This window comes from Halyomorpha halys, unplaced genomic scaffold, assembly GCF_000696795.3.
Source record: "Halyomorpha halys isolate HHAL.00 unplaced genomic scaffold, Hhal_1.1 Scaffold1396.1, whole genome shotgun sequence".
In the NCBI taxonomy this organism is placed as follows: Eukaryota; Metazoa; Arthropoda; class Insecta; order Hemiptera; family Pentatomidae; genus Halyomorpha; species Halyomorpha halys.
Window position 1 is genome coordinate 231748 of NW_027110330.1, and position 27471 is coordinate 259218.

At 32.9% G+C, this 27471-nt stretch overlaps 1 protein-coding gene across 6 annotated transcripts in view; it reads left to right on the top strand.

Annotated features, from left to right (window-relative positions):
* Nucleotides 1-19779, top strand: part of gwl (serine/threonine-protein kinase greatwall) — a 58029-nt gene extending 38250 nt beyond the window's left edge. The window contains exons 11-16 of one of the 6 annotated variants that reach the window (XM_014434623.3): nt 232-405; nt 3418-3553; nt 3933-4107; nt 13287-13400; nt 16814-17026; nt 18172-19779. In XM_014434623.3, coding sequence (XP_014290109.1) covers nt 232-405; nt 3418-3553; nt 3933-4107; nt 13287-13400; nt 16814-17026; nt 18172-18218 — 859 coding nt within the window. In that variant the 3' untranslated portion in view covers nt 18219-19779. Of the gene's footprint in view, nt 1-231; nt 406-3417; nt 3554-3932; nt 4108-5856; nt 5931-10769; nt 10873-11099; nt 11244-12747; nt 12836-13286; nt 13401-16813; nt 17027-18171 lie in introns of those variants that run through there. The other 5 variants (XR_010843725.1, XR_010843726.1, XR_010843727.1 and 2 more) reach the window with 5 other exon arrangements.
* Nucleotides 19780-27471: the final 7692 nt, after the last annotated feature.

Sequence of the window (27471 nt, forward strand, 5' to 3'; positions counted from 1 at the left end):
TTTATAATTTCCCCCAAAAAAACGACAGGACTTTTTGAATGACCTGGTATATTAACTATAGTATATGCTGTATACTTCAACTATGTTAATTGCACTTTATTATTTTATTATAGTTTCTTGATTTCATACAAAAAAATACAATTAGTGTGCTAATTTTAATTTATTCTACATTTCTTTTAAAATATATCAAGGTTGTGTTTTAATTATTGTTTTTTAAAACATTAATTACAGTCAGTCCACACATATTTCACCAGTTATGAAAATGCCTAAATCAAACTCTGGGTTGACTGGACATTTCACCCTTCTTGATATTGAAAAAAAATTGACTCAGTCGTCGAGAAAAAGGAAATTCACAGAAGTAGATTCTTCAGTAAAAACTCCTCTTCGTAGTGCCTTGAAGAAAAGGTATGACTCTTTATTGAGTTACTACAGTAAGCTTTAATAGGAAAAATGTATCTTAATCATTTTACTTCAAGAAAAAGTTAAACCCTTCACATTTCTCAAACCTCTACAGTGAACATCTTGAGCCTCTCAGGTCACTCTCAACATTTCTTTATTTATTATATCACATAGTTATTTTAGCCATCACTTTATATTTGTTATTTAGATTTTTCTTTATGTGATATTAATGTTATTATACGTAAAAATAAAAAAAAGATGTTGAGAGGGTGAGCTGGAAGCATTCAGTATATTGAAGACTTTAATGTTTTCTTGAAATAATATAATTAATATAGCATTTCAACCCTTGACAATTGTTCGATAGGAATCAGAAGAAAACTTTTGATATGAATAATATATTTTTTGCATCTACTTTTTTCTCTGTGAACCATTTATCTTTGTTGTGTAACAATTTTATTGTAACTTCTTGAATATGATTATCACTATTTATGATCCTGCTTATTACATTTAAGATCTACTAATCATATGCCTGGCATTTAGGAAAACTCAACTCAGATTTTTAAGGCGTGGTTTTTAAAGTGTCCAAACCTCATGCTTGAAAATTAGTCTAAATCGACTGCAGTATGCTTAAAGGATGAAGTAAATTCTTGATATAAATTCTAAAATCTAAATAAAATAAAATGTCTCTCAAATGGTAGTAATAAGAACACTGATTTAAAAAGTACTCTCCTTAAAAATTGTTTATCTGACAGAAGCATTGGCCATATAATTAACTTAACTTTGTTGCCTTGTTTTGTCTGGTAAAATTGAGTTAAATGATAAAGTTTCTTTTAAATATTTGACTTTTTGTTCAAATAAGAACAACCTTTAGCAGGTATAAATTCCTATGTGATCTTCTCTTACGAGTATTAGCCTGACATATTTCAGTCTTGCTTTTTATGGTCCTTAAAACATGTTTGCTAATTATGAATCGTAATAAAGATTCACTGATTAATATGATATTTAGTTGTTAAGGAATAGGCAGAGCTGAAATACTTATTAACAACTGTGTAATGGATTAGACTATAGTTAAATAAGAAATAAATTAGTTTTATTGTAAGGTTTCTATAGGTATGGCAATTGGATAGTTTGAAATTCAAGAGGTTCTTCAGGTATTAATTAAATTTGATAATAAGTAAAGAAAGGAAAATGTGTCTATGGAAGGAAGAAAATTTATTTGAAGGCACATAGATCAGTTTCATCTCCCAAGAACATAAATATTATCTTGTGTAATATAAGGAGTAAAAAGATGTTCATCGTAAATTGATTAATGAAAGATGTCTTTGAGATATATATAACTTATGTGAAGTTGGATAAAAATAATACAGAAAAATGGAAAAGAGGGCAGAGAAACTACACACGGGTTTGCTAGAGTAGCATTGCTTTATTACATTTATTAACCCCCTCCCTCCTCCCCTACCAGTTTATGAACAGGCCTCATATACTCTTAAAAATGATATACATCAAACATTCAACAAAAAAAACAAAAAAAAATAAAGAACAAATATTTACAAAAGCAGAAATAAAACTTCTCAAGTGTACCTGAAAGAGAAAAGAAAGAAATGAAATAAGATTCAAATTACAAATTTCCACTTAAAAAGAAAAGAGAAAAATAATGTCAGTACTCTCTAGGACCATATACTACTATTACAGGTGTTCACTGACAAAACAAAAAAATAAGACCACTTCTGCATAATTATGACTAAAACTATATTCACTTTTCTAGTGCACTCCTGTACATGGCATGTATCAGGAAAAGAGAACAATAGAAAATCTATAGAAATACTTTTTTTTTCTTTGGCAGAAAGCACTGTGACCAATAAGACATATTTTGCACCACCCACATTACAACATTGTAGCGTCAGAAACACCACAACATTATTTCTATGAATCTAAGTATGCTTGAGGGATTGATCAATTCACACTGCAAGGGGTCCACGGCATGATTCACACCAAACAGTACAAAATTCAACCCTGCAAATTGGTCATACCAACAAATTATGTGGTATACTGTTTCATTCTCACCATTACAGAATCTGCACAAAGGTGTTCTCGTTAGCTTGAAGTTAAACATATATTTATTAAGTCTACAGTGACCTGTGTAGAATCCTGTGATTTTCCTTAGAGAAACCCTATCCAACTGAAGCAATAAATCACATCAGTCCCTACTATGCTTGTCCAGAAACAACTTAGAAAGTGGCTGTCCTTTATTTAGCCAGTAAAGTGAAGCTTTAAAACCGTAACTGTTTATATTACTGTTTACTTAGCTTAGACTTATGCTACAGATGGGCTCCGGGGTAATAGGAATGGTTTCAGGACAATTCTTGCTAATTTGTTAGCATGCTCCTTCCCGGGGACCTGACATCACATGAGGGTTTGTTGAGTACTGCATATCAGTCTTCAACAACTCTAGAGCGAGTAATGGGATTATTAAGTTCCTCTACTACTGTTTGGCTGGCTGTGTAGATTGTTATTCTTCTACCAGAGAGCCCTTCCTCTAATAAGAATACTGACGCAATGATTTATTGCAAGTATTTCTAATTGAAATACTGATTTGCTTCCCTAAAGAAATAGGAATACCTTCTAATGGTTTATCACAACTCCTGAGCCTTGGGCCATAAGGAAGTCATCCGTGTACCAATTAATACTATTGTTTGGTTTATGGATTTTAGTTCTATTTATCTTTACCCTAGTGTCTAGTGTATTTATCTTAACATCTAGTGTCTTTATATCTGCGGATTTGAGTGTCCGAGTACATGGAAAGCACCCAGGCCTCCTCTATCTGCTGATTGCTCATTATTGCCCCTGCTTTGTTAAAATCCTTTATATACCTTATTATGTTTTTGTGTCATGGCATACTAAAAACCTACTTGTATCAAAATGTAACAGTCTTATTTTCCTACCGGTACATAATACTGATAGAAGTTTTATTTAAAAAACTCAATTTTGTTCTAATAATATGTATATTATTTTTATTAGGGGAGATTCATTCGAATATGAGATACCTCAAGTTATGGTTTCGACTCCCATTTCTGCTTTGGAGAGTTCAGGAGGATTACCTGTTGTTAAAAAAACAAGATTTGAGCTGCCAGCAAAAGTCGTAGAAGACATCATGGTATGTTATGGATATTTGTCTTTATCTTATCTATAAACTGGATTTTTAAATGTTGATTGATGATTTTATCACATACCATACTACCCAGGGTTATCAGAATCTTTGAAGTGGCTTATTTGTTCAAAAGAATAAAAAAAAAATTAATAATGATTTTTTAAATTATTTTAACTGGATAAACTTTTAATAATGACTGATAACAACAGCATTAATTTTTATCATATTTAATTTGAAATAGTTTCCAATTTATTTGTATCTTATTACTTAATTTTTTTTTTCAGAAAGTTTTATACTGCCACTTTATTAAAAATAAAGTTTTGTGAATGTGATGTTCATGTTGTTAGATTAATTATTAATTTTAAGCTAATCTTTTGGTTTGTAGGATGAGTGTAATGAAATGAGTCCCATTCACACACCAAACTATAGTGAAGTTATAATGAAAACACCTCATAGAACGCCTAAGTCAGTCAAAGGAAAATCTTGTACATCGAGTAGTAATAGAGTTGTTGGCACTCCAGATTACTTGGCACCTGAATTGTTGATCAGTACGCAACATGGTAAGTTTATTACAAAAATGTCTCAAACATTAAACATTTTGTCAGCAACATTTTCAAATTAAATTGGTTGATTTAATGTGTATTGACCCATATTTAAGTGACAACATTAATGTAGAGATAAAAAAAACATGGGGAGTATGTGAAGGACCAACAAACTTGTCTAACATTGCTTATAGAAAAGATATTATTATTTTCCATTCATGATATGTTATATTATAACAAAATTTATATTTAAAAAAAAAAATGGATGAGATAATGTTATTATTAGTGCTCTACTCTACAGATTTTCCCTTTGAAATTATGACTGAAAGTTGAATTTGAAATTTGGAAATAAAACTGCAATAATCACAGAACATTTATACATTTAACATTTTATACATTCCCCTAACCTTAATTAGCACACAACATTGAGTTACTGTTGTCTCACAGTTCCCTACTCCTCTGGGTGTTGATTTCTGAAATGATCTGAAACTGATTTCAAAAATCCCTCATAAAGACGCCTATAAGCCTCTGGTTTGCTTGGAATGGTAAGTAATTCAGGCTGCTAACAATTTAAAAAAAAAAATCCACAGTTATAATGTAATATTATTCTTATAAGTTGTCCTCTGATAGCATCTTTCTATTACTATTTATTTTTGAAGCCTTAATGTTTTAAAATGACACAAAGTGTATAACTACTTCTACTAAATAGTTCTTCATTTAACAAAACCTGTAAATGTTTGGCTATCAGATATTCTTTCTTTTAATATTATAGTATCATCTAGGAATGAATGATCATAATGATGATTTTGGTTGCTTATGAGTTTGGCTCTTTCCTATTGTATTGGGCCATGGATTGTCTTCTCTTTTCTTAAGAATTTATTCCTTGTTGACCCAAAAAATTTTGTTTTGAATATTTGTAGCTGTTAAACTTCTTTCTGACTACTTTACTTGAGGAAAAAATGTTCACCATTTAATCTCTTCCTCTAAATAATACTAAAGTTAAATATTTCCAAAATAAATAGTTCATCAAATTAATGTTTAATTAAATGGTGCTCCATTTTTTTTTAACTCCATCGCTTATACACATTCATCCTCATTTCTGTTTAATACATAGCTGTCAGTATCTTCATTGCTTGGTTCTTCATAGGTTCATAAAGCAGTGTCTACCTCAACAAATTTTGCAAATTTTCTTCAGAACTAATCAAAGCACTGCGTATCCATATTAACACCACTATCTCTCCTTTCTGGTCCAATATCATCTACCTCAGCCTTGAACCAAGTGTAGTGAAAACATTTTATTATTAAAGTTGTTGAAATGTGACTCCATCCTTATTGGAATAATTAAAATTGCATGAAATACTGTTTCTGGTGTCTTTTCTGTATTCTTCTCAATGTATAATCTTAAGTACGATTTGGTTCTAAAATTTAAATTTGGTGCCATGGTCTGTAGGCTGAAATACTGCAGTTGTATTCAGAGGTTGTAAAATGGAATTTATGAAGTTCAGAATTTTTGTAATAAGAAAGAAGAGCTGGACAATTGTTCGCTATAAATATATTTTCCTTTGACAATTGTTGTCTTCTTTCAACTATTTTTTAAAAAAATGTCCTCACCCGTCTATGTATTTTCATTACTTTTGTTGTCTACTTGTAATTTTTTACATCACAAAATTTTTGGGTTATCTATAACAAGAATGTTTTTTGTGAAACCTTTTTTTTTTAATGATACTAGGGCTCATTTTAACACAACCATCATCCGTTTATTTTTAGCTCAATGGAGCATAGCTTAAGAGACAACAAGGATCATTTAGCTCACCATATGCAATATCCAGGGGGCATTTAAGGTTAGTGAATATTTTCAGCCATTTTTGAAACCATGAAAATTGTGAACCCCTCTTTATACAAATTATCTTCTCAGCAAACATACTCCCCATTATATCTATCTTTGAAATCATTGCCCTTTCTATATTTAATGATTTATATTTAAATCTAATTCGTTATTAGCTTTCATAAACATTGTTCTATTTATAATGATGAGTTAATAGTTGGCCGTGGATTATATATGTGGAGAAGGTGGTTAGGGAGTAGTGCTCCGACCATAAATGAGGAAGGACCTACATTGATGCTCTCTTAAGGATTATCCCCACCTTAGATCGCCTTTTCAGAGCTCAGTCTGCCACCAAACCTCGCGCAGGTAAGACGTGTTTTTCCATCGCTCCGTATACAAGTGCGTGCTGGTGGAGTGGGTGTGAGTGGTTGAGTCCTGAGGAACACCAATGAGAGTTGGGACTCCCAGGGGACAGGAGCTAACTTATTCGTTAATATTTTTTGTGTTCACTACCCATGGCATCAGATTTTGTGTTTTGTTAGTTGTTTTATTTTTTATTGTTGGACCCATAGGGCTCATTTTAACACAACCATCATCTGTTTCTAGGTGTATGTGGACTGGAGTTTTTTATTTTAAAATTGTTATCTTGAGTAGGGACTATAATTCCAAATTCGCAATAAAATCAGACAGTTAGGAAAAAAGTGTTTTCCAAAAACACCCCATTTATGTAATTTCTTATGTAAAATAAGGTGTTTTCAATATTGACTATGGAGAGTGTGAACCAAAAAGTAATTGTAGTATCGGAGAAGAGTAGTGGCAGTGAAAAACCATTACCAGAAGCAATAAAATCCCAAATTGATAATGGGGAATACAAAATGGCAGAGGGTAATCCAAGGAAGTGGCAGTGAGGCGGACATAGATTCAGGGCCTGACAGTAGAGACAGTAAAATGAGCCCGAAACACAAGAGACCAAGAAGAATAGGGTATATGAGGAGGAGGACACCCCCCAGAGTCCTGAGAAGCAGAAAAGCGTAGTAGTCAAAGGGCCAGCAAAATACAGGATCTGGTCCGTAAGTATTTAGAGAGGAAAAAAACACAGTTGAATGCTATAGATATATCATTTTGCAGACCAGGGAACTGTGTAATATTATAACAGGGTTGGAAGTGCAGTAGAACATAATCCCAGAGATATTTAGTGAAATAGTGAAGGAAACAGTAAATACCGATGAACTTCACCGAATAGTTGGGAAAAAGGTATCACAGATTGTAGCTCCTATGGTGGTAGAGGCTATAGGAGATGCCATAGGAGCAGTATACGATCAAAGGAAAAAAGAATGGGTCTCCCCCACACTTAAAAGGGTGTCAGGTCTAATTGGCGACCTGGAGGGCAAGGTAGATCAGGAGACCCGCATGCTATTGGAGCATACAGCCACAAGACGAGCCCATGAGAAACAAGAGAAAGTTGCCAACCCTCAGGCAATTGAAGGGAAACCCCTGGACGCTGGTTCATCAGGGATGCCATCTCAGCAGAACGTAAAAAGTAAATTGAGGCACCAGCTCCAATGTCACAAAGATCCAGTAATGTCCCAATATGCAGGGGAAAGATTTTAGACACTTACGAAAGCTCTGATGAAGAGATGCAGGAGAATGAAGGGCTAAGGCCATGGAAGATGCAAGTTCAAAGAAAGAAAAACAAAAAGGCCACCCAGACACTGGAAATACCACAAGAAGAGGAGAAGAAAAAAAAGAAAAAGCTTACTTTCGCTGGTGTCCTAGTGAGTATTCCAGCTGTCCTTCAGAATCCACTGGAGACAGCTACGTATTTCACTCTGAGAGGGCTTGCAGAGGGGTGGACTGCTGAAGACCTATGCAAAGAGCTCCCGTCCCCAGAAGATTTGAAACAAATTGTGGAAATCAAGATGGTAAAGGTGACCCAGAGAGATAGCTTCCTGATCAGGACTGAAGGTGCAGACCAGGCTCAAAAACTCATTACCTGGGGAAAACTTAAGGATAAGGGACTGGAAGAGAGGCTCACAATGGCATACAAACCTCGCCTGGAAGTTAAAGGGGTGCCAAATTTCTGGAAAGAGAGCATCTTGGAGAATTATCTCTTGGTTAAGATCCCTATAGAAGATAAGAAAGACAGGAGGGATTGGTCGAGACCCTGCTCCACGCTCTGGCCTCAGCATACATGCCACCATGACAGGCGAATGTAAATATTAATGTAGTGGATAATATAGCTGCTGTGGAGGCTGTCGCGCTTAAGTATAAAAGCATGATAGTCTGTTCCGATACCGATTTGGAGCAGGGCATGGGGTTCGGTTTGCACTGATGCTAGAGGGAGGTTGATAGAAGAATGCATGACGAGATGTCAGCTGGTCACTATGTCCAGGTACCTGGAGGAGAGGTCGGAGAAATACGTGTTATTGATCATGTTAGACATCTCCTCTGCCTTCGACAGCATTTGGTGGCCCCGCGTACTCCAGCGGTTGCAAGAGCTCGACACCCCCAGTAATCTATACTCCATCATAGATAGTGTCAGGATATGGTGTAACTATTACTAGGTCAAGAATAGAATCGAAAGAGGTTGTCCACAGGGTTCGTTCTTAAGTTCACCTCTGTGGAAGCTTATATCCGATGAGTTGCTGTGGGAGCTATAGGACAAGGGGTTCCTTGCCATGGCCTACGTCAACGACCTGGCAGTGATTGTGGCCAAGAACAGTAGAGTCAGACTAAAGACAGAAGCAAAGAGGTGTGCCAGTCTCGTAGGAGAGTGGTGGGTGAAGAGAAAGTTGAGAATGGCAGCAACCAAGACTCAGACCATACTCACAAGAAGCTCCACGGACAGGGCTCATCCTATTGCCCTGGATATCCAAGGAGAGAGGGTTAGACTGGGTGAGGATAAGGAAAAGATTTGATTGATGGCACTTTTTACCTTGTGTATCTAAAGGACAGGGTGACCCTCTTACTCAATGGATTAAGCAGGATAGGGGGTGTATTTTGGGCCCTCAGGTACCCATATATATATATAAAGGTGTGATCTTGGTTATTCTGAGATACGCATCCCCTGCGTGGAGCCGAAACCTCATGCAGGCACAGAAGAGGAGATTGGCTCTGCTGAGGGTCACGAAGACATACAGAACGGTGTCACGTGAGGCGGTGCAGGTGCTGGCCGAAGTGATGGCCCTGGACCTCATCCTCAGGGAGGATATCCTTAAATGAAGGATAATTATATGAATTATAAAGGCAGGGACTGGAAGCACTACCAGAGGAAGGATTCAATAGAGGATTAGAATAGACGGTGGGTAGCATGCCAGAAGGGCGCTATTTTGAGAAAATTCTTCCCCATCATACTTTCTAGATTGAAGGCTAAGTGGGTCCTCCCGGAGTATTGGGTCTCACAGATCCGGGAAAAGCTGCATAACTTTGGAAAGAACATCGACCCCAGGTGTCGCACGTGTGGAGTTGCTGTAACAGCAGAACACAGTAGTAGTAAATTGCTCCGCCATGGAAGGACACAGAGCCAGGCTGTCAAGAAAGACTGGGATTTTCGCCATCGTCGAGTCGGACTTCCCCTGTTTGATGGAAGAGAAGAATTATCCCTTCTTCAGGGAATTCATTTACGGGTGGAAGGAGGTGGTGGTCCCCACTCATTTCACAATGGGAAGGACTTGACTGCCCGACATCGGCGAGCCACCTGAAGAAGAGGAATTTGACCCAGACTGAGATCAGAAGAGCTGGACCGGGCTGGCAAACTGCAGGAGGCACCCGGACGAGTGCAGTGGACAACGTGCAATCCCATCAGTAAGGCGCTCAACGCTCTGGGCTGCACCACAGTTAAAACTGTTCCCTATAGTAATTAAAAGGAACCCCCCTAACATTATTATTGTAATAATAATTTTGAAAATAAAAAATTTGTTGATTTTTGGGAGCAGTGGCATGTGCACTATACCACTGCAGCTGTACCCCATTTGCCAGAAATGGCAAGGGAGGGGGATAGTGTAGAATCCAAATCTGAGCTGGATTTTGAAATAAACTAATGTTCCCACTCCTCCCACCCCCCCCCAATAAAAAGTAGCTATTTTGATATTGTTAGTAAGTTTAATTTCTTGTTTTTTCAACTTTTCCACTTTGCAATAGGGACATTTTTTGCAATTTGGCACAAAAATAATTTTTCTACCTTGATTAGAAACAGAGATGTAAAATAAAATGTTTTTTTCATACACCAATTTCCCGATATTTTTTTCCAAGACTTAGGGAAACCATAGATTCCTATTGACAGGAGTCTTACTTTGAAGCCTAAATTCGCCTAAAAAAGTTTCATTAAAATCTGTGGAAAAATATGGGATCCTATCCTTCTTAATATTTTAAAAGAATTAGGAAATCATTTAATATATTTAGAACCAAACAAAAGGACTTGATTTTAGTTGATGATTACATCACCATTGCTGGATGATTGTTGTAAATAAAAATTTTACATGAACAAAGTTACTGTACACGATAAAGATATTTTTAACAGTCTTATAGGATTGTAGGAATATCATTGTAACCAACATTGTTATTTGTATTTTCTACTATATATTTTAATTTAAAGTTTTAGAAATGATTGCTACCTACTTATTATGATGTAATGTTTATTATCACTGCATGCTTAGGGTAATTTCTTTCTGATTATGCAACTGTAGTTGAGCTGATGGGTGCTAGTAGTATTGGTTTTTACAAAAAAAATACCATTGTGAATAGGAAGGAAATTTGTTTCCCGTTCTGCTTTCTCTTTTCAATCATCATAAAATAAGACTTTTTGAAATTGTTTTTACTATTTCATTTTTTTTCATTGAGTCTATCAAATGTACAGAGCATGTCTCTTAAGTGACAGATCAAGGAGTCTCCTAAATGTTGGTTGTTAGAAGGAAATCAAACACATCTACAGATTTGGAGCTGAGGATCTTAAGTTGAAGGTAAAGTAGAAGTTATTCGGTTGAAATGCTTGTGAACAAATGGTATGTGGAATGCACATGGTTTTTAGGAGGCCAGAATTCTTAATAACAAGGAATAAGAGGTGGTATAATAATGTCCTTAGTCTTTTTAGTTTGATTATGAAACTTTGTTGGTTGCTGAATAAAACTGTGGTGTATTTTTCAATCAGCTTTGATAAAAAACCTGAGTGGATTAGTTGCTGTTTCAGGAAGGAGCTTCAAATACTGCATTTATTGGCCTTGGTCGGTTAGGTCTATGCTATTGCTAGTCTATGGAAATCCAGTTAACATCTTAAGTATTCATCTTAATGACTGCTGACCAATTGTATGATGAAATTGAAAATCTTATGGTGGTGTGGAATTTTTTAATATACATAAGTAGCATGATCTTGTATTGTAATGACTTTCACAAATTTTAATTTTATCACAACCCCTTATTTGGTGCATGGTTATCTTAGTTCATTGCTGAGTGGTTTTATTTCTTTCATTTATTTCTCATTGCTTGATATTAAAAGTTAAGATTAATTTTCTTCATTTCTCATTAAAGATTCAACTAGGTTATCAATATTAGCCGAAAAAAGTATTACTAATTATTAAGAAGTTGTTATGGTTTATAATAAGAGGGAATGAAATATTATAAACATTTAGAATGTGCTTGGAAATATAATTATCAAGCAATCGTGTAGTTTCAAAGTTATTCTTACTTTTGTTGTTCGGAAGGGGTGAGAACACATAGGTAGTCATTCCTGAGTAATAGTGGTTTCTTGATATAAGGAAAACTCTTAAAAAGTAGTATAGTAATAGTCTCTTAAAAAGCTTTGATGGGATATCATTGATGGTTTATAATTGCTTTACTTACTGGTTACCCCTTATTATGTATTCACTAATTTGCATGTTTAGGATTGTTAATTATAGTTTATTATAAAACATGGTTATACCTCCAAAGTTTGATATCTTTATTTTTTTTTAAACTAATACATTATTGATTTAACAAACAAGGGTAAATTGGATTATTACTTAATATTTATGAAAAACTTATGGTAGTTGAAACTTTTCATACAATGTTAACTGCTTTTAATTTTTTTTTCTCAGTTCTTGCAATAAGAGGGATATCCTTGGTTAAATTTTATTTTCAGTTAATTTAAATTAATTTATAATAATGGTTATAAAAGAATTTGTTAAAATCCATTGTATGAATGATAGTAATACAGTAAGTATAACATAATTTTAAAAAATATTAATAAAGCATGAAGCACTCCAATGATTCAGGTAAACCAGCGGAGGGCCGGCTTTGCCATATCGAGGACCAGAACTCAGTCTGATAAAAATTTGCATACTTTCAGTATTCACCAATTAACTGAGACTGAGGCTCGGAGCAGATTTAAAATACTATGAAATACCCATTCAGTCCGGACACTGTTTGGTGAAGACTAAGTTAGCATGGATTTTGAGCAATGTGGCCGGTGGGGGCCCTAACTCCTGGTGTAATAGCTGATTATTTGCTGATCAGCTATGAGGAGCAGTTTTATTCACAGATGAGTTTCTCCTTGTTCTAGCCAGAGCATGGAGTTGACATGGGGAGCAATTCATATAATTTATGTATATAATCATAATATTCTTTACGAGGTACAGGCTTTCCAGTCAATTTTTTCCAATTATCGGTGAACAATTCATTTTGATGCAGGGTAATGCATGAGAGTACATTGCAAAAATGGAGCACGTTAGTATTGCAGTTTTGGATTAACCTGCATGACCTGGTATGAATTCAACGAAAGATTTGTAGGATTAAGTTATCCTTTATTAACTTAAGTAGACGTGTTAGGCAATTAAATTAAAATATTTGTTCTACCCTGATAGAGTCAGAGTTCCTCACCATGCAAGAGGGGATAATAGTGATAATTAGGAGGACATTTTCTTACAGAAAACCTGATGTAAATGAAGCATTGTAAGTTTACAAAAATGTTGATTGCTCATTTTTAAGCTGTGTAATTTATTTATTGAATCTTATTAGTAGAAAATATTTGTATATGGTATATATTGTTTAAACAATATATAAAGAAACTAATTCTTACTATCAATTTAAAAATGAAAGTTGTATTAACTAGGTTTATGGGGAAAAACAGTGTTTCCGTTGTTTTTTGATGCTGAATTTTAGTTTTGATGGTGGGGATAAGTTCCCTGAAACACCATCATTTTTAATAATGTATTAGTTTTCAATTAATAAAGAAATTGAAATTAAGAGATTTGACTGGCATATTTTTAAAATACATGTATAGACTTGTTTCAAAGTTGAACAAAAATAATTAAAGTTTAATTTTAATAAAAAATTTTAATTAATTAATGTATTCTTGTTATAATTGTTTAATAGTTTTACTTATTTCATTTCTTTGATACAGGCCTTGAAGTTGATTGGTGGTCTTTGGGTATATGCATATATGAATTTATGACGGGTGTTCTGCCATTTCATGATACCACTCCTGAAGGTGTTTTTCATAACATCTTACATCAAGGTAAATTATTTAAAATTCCATTTCAATTATTTGAATTTTGTTCTAGGCATAGTTGTTGAAAAAAGCAAAATCACTTCTTATTCTCTAAGTAGATATTTCTTAAAGTAGAATCTCATAATTGCACATTGTTTTAAGTACAAACCCTTAGCTGTTAATCTGGGTTTAATGACATCTTAATTTTAATAGCATAACAATTATTTAATGAACTATATATACTTTGATAATGTTTTTCTTTTTTAGTTTTAAACTGTCCTATGACAGTTTTATTTAAAAACTAATGAATAAACGTGAATAATTCCTGTTTATTGTTTAATATTTCATTATATTATCCAATACTGAATAACATAACTTTATCATACTTATACTAAAGGGTATTAGTATTTTTTAGAAAACATTTTCATATATATTATGCTCGATTTATGAATTCGGCCTTGAACCAAACTTTATCGACAATGTGGTGTGGAAAAATCAATATACCTACATTAATTGGTGTTTTTACTATTAGTTTACATATATTTGAAAATGAAATGAAATACCTACCAAGTGATTTGAGTAAAACAGCTAGCTCATGTGTTGTGGGGTGTTTTGCATTTGCGGAAAGATCAAAAGGTTTAAAAGTTCTTTCTGTTTCAGTATTGGTACAAAGACCAAACAGATCTAAACGTGTTTTCTTTTAGGAGGTAGTACAATTTGAAATTATATGTAGTTATCCGTTTGAACATTTATTTTAATTGAAATTGATACATTTAAATTAAATTATATTATTAACAAAATATACAAAAGTGCAATGAGGGATAATTGCAGAGAAAATGGTTGATGTAGCGGAGATGAAATGCATCGACTTGAATGATCTCAATAGATTGACAGTGACTGAAGGTGGATAAATCTCTTCAAAATCATATTGATGGGACTGAAAACATTGATATTTCTGTTGTAAAAGTTCTCCGCTAGGCTTACAGAGTAACCTAAATAGCAATGATGGCATTGCCTACAGAATTGGCAAGGAAAGCCATAGAAGTGGGTAGAAATGAGTTTGCTGGATAAGTAGTGGGTGAGGAAAAGAAGTTCTCCTCAAAGGTGTTTCCAATACTTTACCTCTTGACAAAGTATTGCTAGGGACCTGACAAGACTAAACTCTTTTTGCAGTGTGGTGAAGAGGGACATCTAGTATATGGATGTACTGCGGAGTTGCACTGCCTTCTATAGGTTGAAGGAAGAAATTGTAGATACATGATATGTATTGTTATGTATAAAGTTGAGCTTTAGTTGTCCTGTCTACCAGTGAGCTGTTGAAGCAGCAACTGATCGTGAAAAATGAGGTTTTTACAGCTAAACCTGAATGATTACAAAGTTGCCCAGGACGTTTCCTGACAGTCAGTCAGTACAGACATCACTGTTCTTTTTATCTCTTTATTATAGAAAAAAAAATTAGTTGGGGGTTCTATTTTATAAACTAAAAAAAAACATCATATAAATTTCCTGCGGTGTCACACAGTGCCCAGTTGCCTTAATAATTTAGCTGCTCCTTATCCAACTGCACCAGCCTTGTGTATTCATCAACCTCCCCATATTTCTGGAACATCCATGCTTCTATTTGAGGAATTAGGTGGTTGAGCCATCTTCCAAAAGATGAGATAATGCCACATCCCTGCCATCTTTCAAGAATATAACTTCTCTCTTGTTTTGCTAATATCACTCATTGTGCATCTGGCTCTTCTTCAGAACATTTGGTCCCATTCATCAACCTGAAGGTCAATTAGAAGCATATTGAAGATGACATCACTGGATCATAGGAGATTGTTTTGATTAGACAGTCTCCATCTGGTTTATAGGGGAGTAATGCCTGGGTCAAATTAGAATAATCCATTTCCAAAGGTGGTTGATTGAAGATAAAAAGGGAGATTTCAAGTACAGAACATATTGAGGAATAATTTGGAATAAATTGTAGAGAGGGGGTAAGCCAAAAGTAATATAATAATGTTAGTTTAGTTAAAATGAATTTAGATTGTGGGAACTATAGCTGAGATGAGACGGTTAATGAGATGAATCACCACTTCATGTTCAAAGATGAAATAAATGTTTTTTACTAGTGAGCCCCATATGGGATGGGTCACCTAGTGTGTGATCAGGTACTGTTGTGCCAGCCTCTGGGCTGTGTGCCCCCTAGTGCCAAGCTCTGTTCCCTTCTTCTAGCCAGACATCTCTAGTCCTTGAAGTCCGGTAACTCAGTGGGAACAGAAGTTCCAGCATAGTTTTTAGGCTCTAATAGTGAGGGATTAGACCCATGATGTGGCAGTTGCCCTGCTTTTTACCATAGAAGGCGCTGGTAGTCGTAGATAATTGGGTCTTTCACCCAATTAAAGTGACCCCCTCCCCTTCTTATATCTCTCAAATCATCAAACTACAGGCCTTTGGACTGATCAGATACAGTGTATATTGGATGAAACGGTGTGCACTTCACATTCATTGAAGTAGTGTTTGTCTCTAAAAGTTATACTAGATAATATTCAGTAATTATATTATATATTTAATTTTTCATTTGAAGTTATATTCTTGAGTGCTTCTGGTGGTTATTACCACCTTAGTGTTTTGTTTTGATCAGTCAACTGAAGGCCTACCACCAAAAGCCACTGCCAAATAGTAACAATGATCGTTTTTGGATTGTAAGTTATATCTTCCAGTACTTTTCCACAAACAATGAGTGTCATATTGTCCATGATGGCGAGCATGATAGTAATGATATCTTCTGGAAGTCTTCATGCAATTAGTTATACCTAAAATATGTAAGAGATAATGTATTGATTGAATATTTTGTATTAATATATTTATCATGAAGTCAATGCTCCTTACAAGCTTCACAAATAACTGTTAGTTAAAATACACATTTTGCTGTGTGATGATTCTTTTAAATGAAATATGGTTTTCTTTATTTATTAATTATTACCAATTAGATATATGATTCAATTTTAAAGTTTTAAAAATAAATAGTTCATTAACCCATTGACAGTGATGTTCATGGGCTGAGTGCCAAGTACCAAACAGTTTATTCTGTGACAGTCATTAACACACACCAAAACTTGACCTTTTTTGGACCAGAATTCGTAATTTTACCACTCTGTGAAAGGGGTAACAATCCAGTTATGCTTTGTTGCTATGGTGGCGTAATAATCGATAAACATTATATAAGAGTTTGTGGTGAAATTGGATGTCAGCTCAAGTGTAATTTACTTTTATTCATTCAACAAAAACTAAAATGATAATGTGTTGGAAATAAAATCAGTAAGTTGAGTATAATCGTATCACCTTTTAGTATATGAGTGAAAAGCTGTTTTGGTGTTATGTTCGAGCTGAATTTACTTATTTTCTAACCAAATCTATTTATTAAAAATGTTAATTCAAAATATTGACTTCAGAATTGGAATGGCCTGAAGGAGAGGAATCCCTTTCTGTAGAAGCTGTTGAGGCTATTCAACAGTTGCTAACCAGAGATCCTAGTGTACGCCCCAAAGGAGAAGAAGTGAAAAAATTCCGACTTTTTCGTGAAGTTAATTGGAAGGATTTGCACAACTCCACAGCTCCTTTTATACCTCAGCCAGACAGTATCATTGATACTTCATATTTTACTGGTAAATAAATTTTATTTATTTTACTTTGAATTAAATTTTTTTTTTTAATTTTGTGATTACCCAACTAATCCAGTTCTATTAGGTAATTAAAAGTGGTCAGAAATGTGTGAATAATATTAACCATTAAGCATCATGAATCTACAAACTAAAAAATTACTACTAATGACTGATTACCTCACCTATTTTCTCTGTCTTAACATATGAATGCTAGACGAACGAAGCCCCACTTCGACTACGGATCCTTGGTGTATGGAGGACAATCGGAAGGACTAGAGTTGAGACTGAAGAGACTCATGAATTGTTTTGTAAGATTTATCTTTGGGTTCCCTAGGCACTCTCAAGTCTCCCGCTGGTATTCCGAGTTGAAGTGCAATACCTCCTTGGTGTTTTTCTATTCCAAGTTCTTAACATCAAAAAACCTACCTATATCATAGATCTCCTCACTCTTCGTTCATCCGTCCACTCATTAAACACCAGATCCCATCCGAATGATTTATATATGCCCTCCTATAGAACCTCCTTCTATAGCAAATCCTTCGTCATACGTGCAACGTCCCTCTGGAATTCTCTTCCCATCTCCATTCGCCAGTCCTCATCCATTCTCTCCTTTAAACAACACCTATTCCTTCATTTATTGGATAACCAAACCTCCACATCTTTGTAATCAAATAAATAGGCAGTTATTGATTAACATTATAAACAGTAGTAAAGCCAATATACCAATGTAATTTCATTCTACTATCTGAAAATTTGTAAACGCTCGCCAGATAAAAATCTCACTATATGAACCTTGTAATTATTCTTAGGGGACATATGTCCCAGAATAAAGTTATTTTTTCATTTCATGAATGTAATTCGAAAATAATTGTTCTTTTCTTTTTAACATTTTTCTCAGTTTACCTTATTATTTCAAAATTTATTAAAAACTATCAATAGATTGCAACATTATTGAACCATTTCTCAATAGGATTAGTGGTTTTGGAAGTAGATGAGGATATCAGTTAAGTAGTTATGAAGGTTGATGGTGTCAAGAAATACTTATACAAAATCATGAAACAGAGGCATTTCTGTTATTATTTAATATTATTATTTTATTTTTTCCTTTGTTATTAATTTTCAAATACGTCTTTTTTTTTTTTTTTTAGCTCGAAACACTCTGCAGAACATACAAATGTCTGGCTTTGATCTATAGTTGCTAAATTGAAATGTGATCAACGATGATTTACCAATTAACTGTGATTGTGTATATATGTTTCTTGGAAATATGTGATAAATGTATTTTTTAATAAGAAAAATTGTGCTCTTTATATTGCTTATATGTGTATAATTTTAATTATTATTCTTTCCTATGGTTTAGAAAATAAATTATCCAGATCTTAAATGTTGCGATTGATTTTTTATTGTTTTGAAACATTATATTTTTTAATGTTTGCAGTGGACTTGCTTGATTTCTCAGTTGACAGGAATCCATTTTGATTATTACTAAACAAAATTTCCAAATACATTTAGGTAAATGTAATGTATAAACCCTAAAGAAAATTCATCTTTGAGCAATCATGTTATTACTTTTTTAGATTTTTTATTTTTATATTGTTATAAATTAGTTGCATAGTCAAAGACTGAATATTTGGAAATTAACTTAGTGCCATTTGAGATAGATACTTATATTTCTTGTATTAATACTTAATCAGTTTATTTCAAAATAAAGATTTAAGGAATATTGTATTTCTCCTTTTCTTAATGGTATTAATAATTTTGTAATTCTGACAATATTAGTTTTTATAAAACATTTCTTTATTGATGATTTTTATTATTTAGTGATTTAATAACTTGAGAAAATAACATTAATTTTTAAGACTTGGTGTATATTTTGATGGTAAAAATGTTGTAAAATAAGGTAATAATTCTGATTATAAATTATACATTAAACAGTTTTGTTAAATAATTGATTTTCAGTTATATTTTTGTGATTTACTAGTTATTTCTAAAAATACTCTATTTTTCATTTAGATCTTGGTTTGCTTTTTGATGATGAGGTTCATTTTATAAATTTGGTATTATTTTATTTAAACTTTTTTATTGTATAATTCCCTCCATGTGTGTTCAAATTAATGTTAGCTGCAAAACCAATGTAGTTACCTGTTTATGTTTATGATTTGATTAATTATTCAGAGTATATATTTAATACTATTATGTATTTTGCTGAAATTCCTGTATAACACTTATTCTTTCATCATTTTTCTATTTCTTGTAATCATTGATTAAGTGTTAATTTTTTTATTGAATTGATAATATTATTTCAACATCAGTAAGAAAATGGTTTGTCTTTTTATTTTCTTGTTATATTACTACAAACTTTTTTTTTTTTTATGATTATTATTTACTACTTTTGTTCAATTTTTGAATTCATGAAACTCATGTTTTTCTATTGGTTTTATTACCAGTGGTATTTGTACGCTCTGATGATGATAATGTATTTAAAATGAATATCATTTTTAACTTATTAATGATATTGACATGTGTAGAAGTCTAGTTTTTGTTTTGTGATTTGATTACAAAATATATATATTTTTTTAACTTTTTTTGTTTTGTTGATCTGTAATTAATGGTTTATATATAGATAAATATTGAAGAATATGAAGGTTCTTGTTGATTATTTTCGTTGTAAAAATGAATTGATTATTTATTATTTGTTGAACTATCAACTATCTTATAAAATACATGCGATTTCGTTAATTTTTATTTTTAAAAAATTATTTCAGGCAGCAATGCATGCCACTCTCCTGCTGAGGTTTCTTTCCTTGCATTTATGATTCCACAACTGCTGGATGAAAAGTCTAGTTACTACTATTTATTTTACTACAAAGACAAATGTTTGGTCTGCCATGACTCCCAAGTGTAGGTGTTGGCATGGGGTGTGCCACAGGTCCATGAGCACCAGCTTGTAAGTTCTAGATTTTTTTTCTTCTATAAAACAGTAGATAGAAGCAAAATTTAAAGATTCAATGTTGCTTAGAACTAAAACTAAAAACTTAAGCTACAACGTTTTTGTAACCCAGTGTGTTAAACTTTTGGTTTTATTTTTGTACAAAAATTGTTAAAAATATGTTTTGTACAGTATATTTTTTAGTAATATTTCTTGGGGAGTAAAGAATACCTCCGGATCCACTGCTTGTATGGGGAGTTTGGATAGACCCGCTGGTATATGGTTGTGCACCCTTTAACAAAGGAAGCTGCTTTCGCCTAAGCTTCCAAGCTATTGTGCTTGTAAACTATAGTCCTAGAAACCAACTTCACTCAGACATAATCCTGAAGCTTTACTCGAAAATTAAGAAATTAGTAATGCCTTATAGCTTTTCACAAAGCTTAAGATGGATAACAAGAATAGATAAAGATATCTCAAAGCTACTTTTATTAAATTGACAGATTGTATCCCTAGGTAAATGGTGGAGCTGGGTGATTTAGATATCAAAAATCTATATGATAGGTAAAACCCAAAATGTATCAAATGTATAAATACTATTTTTACAAGATATTGCTAAGGCTTTAAACAAAATATATTGTAAGACTGCAGTTACAATTGGGAAAGGTGTCTTATTTAAGTCCTTCCTTTGGAATTTAGGATTTTGCTTTCTATTATTTTCCAGAAATGAAATATACATTTGAAAACCTTAACCTAGAAGTTACAGGAATGGGCTGATCTTATAGATTTGAGTTTTATGGGGTTTAATGGAGACAAATGTGTTGGTTATGATTCTTAGTTTCATTGCTATCTAACTTTCAGATTTGATAAGCCTTATTATAGTTAGTACCTAGGGATTGGACCTTTCTCGAAAAATCATTTTATTTAATTAGTTCATTCAGATAAAAAAGAAATACAATAGTTATATATGTCGGCTCGTTTTTGAATTACAAAGCTTTTAAGTCATCATAAATGGACCAAAAGAACAGAGAACAAATTGTGGAATGGCTGCAGAAGCATCTCTATTTCAGCTAGAGATATGAGATTGGTGTCATTTTACAGTTTATTCCATGCCCTTTCATATGCTATGCAACACTATAGATTAATAAAACTTATAATTAGACATATCTCTATAGAATTTCACTGTTTTACTAGTTTATACCTATACAACATCTGTGAAAAGTTTGAGGAAAATCTGAGTTATGTTTTATGTATGGTTCAAGATTGTGTTGTGTTGGTGTGGAATGAGTTATCATTTTTTATAGGAGATTATATCCAAAACTATTAGATGTACAAAAAAGGTAAATAGGACTTTTTTGTATATTTTTTAATGCTCTATTATTTAGAATATAAAGAGATTTTTACTAGGATTGACCGTTTTCGATAAAAATTCAGGATTTTGTGAGGAAATTAAGTCAGAAAATGCGTTTTTTGATCTAAACCATTTTCAAAAATTTAATTTTTTAAGAAGTTTTCCAAATTTCTAAACAGACGGAAATCTGTTGGAGATAAGCCTGTCGAATAAGATGGAAGGACTTGGTCCACAGGTCGTTTAGTTTCTTCACTGTCTGTCATGAAACATCAAGTCTGATATTGTGGAATAAGAGTATAGGTCCCTTTTAATTAACCAATGCAGGTTGTTTTTTTGACAAATGTTTTATGTATTATGTCAGTGCATGTGGATGTGATGGTTTCAGCTGTGGGTAAAAAGGGGAAATAAATTATTCATGCCATTGACCACCTCACAGAAACAAATATATTTTTTTGGTTGCAAATTTGGTTTTGACATGTGTCCCGGTCTTCGTCGATATTTAACCACTGACCTGACCGACGCTTGTTGTCATATATAATCCACTTTTTATCTCACGTGATTATCCTTTCGAGAAAAGGCTCGTTTTTTTCGTCAATTAAGCAGTGAAACGCATTCCTCCTCATAACTCTTCAGCTGCTGCTGCTCATTATGTTCATGAGGTACCCATAGATATACCTTTTTTATTTTACCAATGGTCTTTAAGTGTCAAGAAAATGTCGATACACTTGTAAGCAGTTGCAAGTCCTTTAACTGTTTGGTAAGGGTTTTCTTCCACAATAAGCCTAAGTTCTTCGTCGCCAATTGCTGGTGAAGGACTTTCTCGGGATTGGTTATCCAAATCTGTGTCACCAGCCAAAAATATTTCAAATCACTGACGAATGGTCCATTCGTTACAACATCCTTCCCTGAATGCCGTTGTAACATTTCTTCGGCAGCTTGGGCTGCCGAGTGTCCAAATTTAAACTCATTAAAAAAAAAATTACTTGAAAATCGCGTGTTTCCATGATCATATTTGATAACATACTAAGCAATATGTAATCAATTGGAATGATAGTAAATATTATCAAAAAAAGAGAGGATTAATTGCGGATCATTATAATCTGTAAACTTAAATGTAGTGAACAACCAGTTCACTTAGAATTTCTGAAATAATAAAAATAGACATTTCATATGAAATGGCCCAATAAAATAAGGGTCAATTTTTTTTCTAATATTCATAGTAGAAACATTAATATTTTATTGAAAATAAAAAAAAGTGAATGAAATGATAATTATGGGATGATATTTATTGATTTTTTTAAGCAGGGTCTATTAGTGACTTAAATTAATTAATTTAATTGAAGAATATGTTAATCAAAAATTAATTTTAAAATTAATAATAATTTTTAGTCGAAGTACTTGATACCGACTACCAGATTTATTTTTCTGTAACTGTGTAATAAAAAAGAAAGAGAAATGCTGCAGACATGGGCAGTGTTTCTCCTTTTTTCTTCTTTTTCAATGAATATACACAAGATACTGTAAAAATAGTTACTAAAACAGCATTTTAATGCCATCAATTGACGAATCTTCCAAGAACAAACTTTAAAATAATATTCAATAAAATAAAAAATAAACATAAACGATATTGGGTTAACAATCGAAATTAGAAAAACAACTCGACTAGCAGCACACCTCAAGTATCATATATTTCTTATACTTATCCCGGAAATAAGAAATTCTACTTACAATAGTAAACAAAAAATGCTTATTATAACAACAATTGATCTGAGAATAAGTTGGAAGTCGTTATTATTCTTAGTTCTGACATCTTCGTTTTAATAAAATAACCAAAGGTATAAAAAAAATATATATATATATATATATATATACACACTTAATCTTCCTATGAAATTATCAATTTTGTTCCATTTAAGGGCCAACTTCTCATTGAATTTCCGAAAGGCATTAGTTCCATGATTATTTATGTCACTTATTAAACAATTGTTTGATTTATTAAAGGGCTGAAAACAATGATAGTTCTAACATGTGACGGTGCCGTATGGGGTGGGAGATTGTCAAAGGAGGCTCTCTTTGAGTAAAATGTATTGCCATATTTTTCACAGTTTGAATTAAGTTCTCAAAATATTTCTCTGTTCTCTCCTTAAATACGAGATCTCAGCCCAAAATCTTGTGTATTCCTTGTCATGGAATGGTTTCTTTTGTAATCTGTGCCACCTCGTTTTGGGATTCCCTACCCATCTCCATCCGTAAAACCTCTTAATTACCCTCATTTAAATATAAATTATTTTTCCACCTCCTCAACTTTCAATCTATATCGTTTCTGTAACAATAAAACAAGGCGTATGTTTTATATTTATTTATATGTTTTTCTTTATTTTATGTATTTTTTACAATGTCTGATTGTCAGGTATTTTATGTCACGAGTATTTATAAACATTGATTTTAACTTTTATTCTGTATATTACTATTTACATTATTTTACTGAAATCTAATTTACTAAATGTACAGATGGAAATAGCAATAAATAAATAAATTTGAAAAAATATTATTTTAATTACTTTATCATGTAGTTATCAAACCATTTTATGCCAGACAATTAGCTCTCAAATGTACAATATAATTATTCTTAGGGGATTAGACGTCCTAGGATAAAATTATGTTTTCATTTCATTTTATTTTTAAAAAATATATTAAATTTTCCAAATTTTTTGGGTTTTCAAATTATTGACGGATGAAGGGTGAGGAGATTTGTTTATAGGCTTTATTGTTTATTGTTTATTATTCCCTCCCCCCCTCGATTGCATAATAACCGGTGGCAAACATATTGCTTATCGCCTGAAGGTTGGTATTCAACGTTTAACGCTTATGTGGGTGTTTCACGAATATAGGGATGATGTTAGAATCACGAATATAGGCGGTTACCCCCAAACATTTTCCTGTCCCTTTGTTCGGGTAAACATGTCCGAACGTTGTCCGATATCATTATTTGTTGGACCAATGGTGTGGGCACATTGACTGACCTTAGACAGGTTGTCAAGGCCTAGCGTTAGTTAAGGCCGCCTGTGACTGGTTTACCATAAATTTCTTTTCGCATCTCATAAGATAGTAGAGCATTGATATTTTTTTAAAATTATTTTTACGAAGATTTTCTGATTTGGATTAATGGAGGGACCCAACTTCATTAACTCCTTTATACCTTACAATAAAACTATAACTACCTAATAACTAATAATAAAATTACAAACACCTAGTAACTAATTAATTACTAATTATTATTATTTTAGTAAAATATTTTTTGTAGAACAAATAATCAAAATTGAATAAATTGTTTAAAAAAATTATTCCTAATGGAAATTAACTTTTAATAATAATTTCACAATTTTATTGTGAAAGTTTATATAAATGTTGGGATGAACTATCATACTTTATAAAAATAGTAGCTGGGGTGAATCGAAGGTAGGTTGGGGTGGAACTTGCTGTAAGGATAAGCAGAGAATTTGGGACACTCATAGAGCAGGCCGGGATTATGTGATAAATAGTTTTGGGTTCTTTATTGTTAAGGGAAGTGGTTCATATGTGGCCTAAGCCTGCAAGGAAAGTTTCTAAACTAATGTACTTTTCAATATACTTGTCAGAGTGTGAAGGTCTAATTGAAACACCATTCGAGTTATGAAAGGAGTTGGAGTCATTTAGTCAATCGCGCGCGTTCACTGTGAGAAAAACGCGTATTCCGACTTATGGATTTAATATAAGGAATTTGACAAAATATTGCTAACATCTGAAACGTCAAAGATATTAACTTGGTCTAGATGTGATCTGTAGTAGTTACCTGAAAATTTCACATAGTGAACGGTGCCTAGATGTTTTATTTTATGGAAAATATGGGCCTTAAAAGAATAAGCTAGTTTGCTTGCAATGTGGGCTACCGGGGTGATTCTAGTATGGCCCTTATTAGTGACCAGTGCTGCCGTCAGCTGATTACAGGCCCAGGGTTAAATAATTAATAGGGCCCTCTCCCCCTAAATATTTTATGTGTTTAATTTTTAATAATATTAGTATAGGGTATTGGCACCAGTAATTCAACACACACCAGTGTATGGATCCTAGTTCATTTGGTAAAATTTGGTAAAATCACAATCCAGTAGAGACCATCCCGAATTTTCAGAGCTCTGTGCTTCTTGTTAAAAGGTAGAAATATTGTTTTTATTATACCAGTTATAGAATTTTAGTGCGTTGTGGTGCCCCTACCCTATACTGCTGTGTGGTAGGAGAATATACGAGGAGCCACCAGTTATCATACTGTGTTATGATGAGTGACAGGGCCAAGGTTTTGATTTTTCCCGTTAAATAAAAACTTTATGGTACGCATTTTTTAAAATTTGTTCTGTTCGATTGCACTAGTTCATTGGGGTAGGTTGACACAGGTAGCGTACTCACCTGATGGTGCCAACCTGTCCCACTCCCTTTTTCAGTTGAGAATTATTCTAATTGAGTCAATATTTACATCCTAATATGAACTTATTCGAGCCAATCCTTCATTAATTTATAAGTAAATTAGCATTCTTCTTAAAATAAGCAAATTTGGGATATAGCGATGAATCTTGGTGAATTTCTTTTGAGTTCATGTTCAACCTATTGAATTTCTCTGGTACTTCTTTATTTCATGTTTGGATATATTTATTTATTTTTTATTTTAGGATTCTACTTATAATTTTATCTTTGTGAATAATTTATTTTGCTTTTTAACATTTTCAATTGAACTCTTGTTTCTTATTTTCTTTTCCCCCCTCGTTTTTGTTATAATAAAAAAAAAATTATTTTTGTGTTATTTATTTAAATTGTTAGCCAATCATAGCATGCAATATTGCCAAGCAAGTGATTTTGAAATTTTGCTTTAAACATTTTCTACAACCCATCAAAGTGAATCTGGAGCAATGATTACCTCCTTATGTAGTGATTGCTAGTTTCTCAATAATATATTTTTATTCTTGCGATAAACCATCAACTTGGTAACTACCTCTAATAACAAAACGTAAGCCCAAATTTGTACGACCTACCAGGTTTGACTCCATGATGGATTGAAATTTAAGTTTTTTTTTTTTTGTTTTACAATAGTTTACTAAAATGTATATACAAATCTTCCATACACTTTAAGTATTTAATTCTCCAAATAATCATAGTAATTAAATATATAATTTTGAAAAATAAGATAAGATATGGTTAAACTTTCGCAATTAATTGAATTTATTTCAAATAAAATATCTGTCTATAATTTATTCTATCTCATATATATATATATACATTTTTTTTATTTTGAACTATATATATTTTTTTTCCTACGCCACAGGAAGTGGGCTATTACGCCATTTTCACTCTCGCAGCCCAATACAATTTTACTCTTCCTCTTAGTTGGTCCGCATCTCGCTCAACATCCTCCAGACCAACACACGCCAAAAGATGGTCCCCATCCATGTCCCCCATGTTGCATAGAGGACATTTCGGGGAATCTACGATGCCAATTCGATGGAGGTGTTTTTGGAGCAAATCATGCCCTGTTACTAGCCGAAAACAGGCCACTCTCTCAGCTTTGCCAAGATTGCCGGGGATTCGTTTATCTTTATCCAGTAGGCTCTCCCACTTCTTTCCTTCCACTTGAACTTTGTGTCTATTTTGAACTATATGAACTTCATATCTATTTTTTTTTTACCAATAGGGAGAGTCATTGAGTAAGCTTAATTCAGAACTGTTAAATGATTATTTAGGAATGAGAAGGGGTACAGTTTTGATAGCAGACTCCGATTTTCGGTAGCTTTGAGCAATCTTTAATCTTTAAATTAATAAACCCTTCTATTTTATCCTCCCACCCCCTAAAAAAAATTAACCAATTCAAGCTTATATATTTTCAGTTTCAAACCCATACATAAACCTAAACAATATATATATTTTAATTAACAGGTTGTTTTTCTTGTTTAATAAAGATTATTGCAATTTGTTAGGCTATATAATTATTTTTAATCAAACATGCATTGTACTTAACATTACCATATATTTTCAGTCCTAGAACGGGGCACTCAGATTGTTTCTAGGGTATAGGATGGGGCAAGAAAAACACATAGACCTTGTATTGATGTAAAACAAAAAACCTACTACTATTCAATATATTTTTAT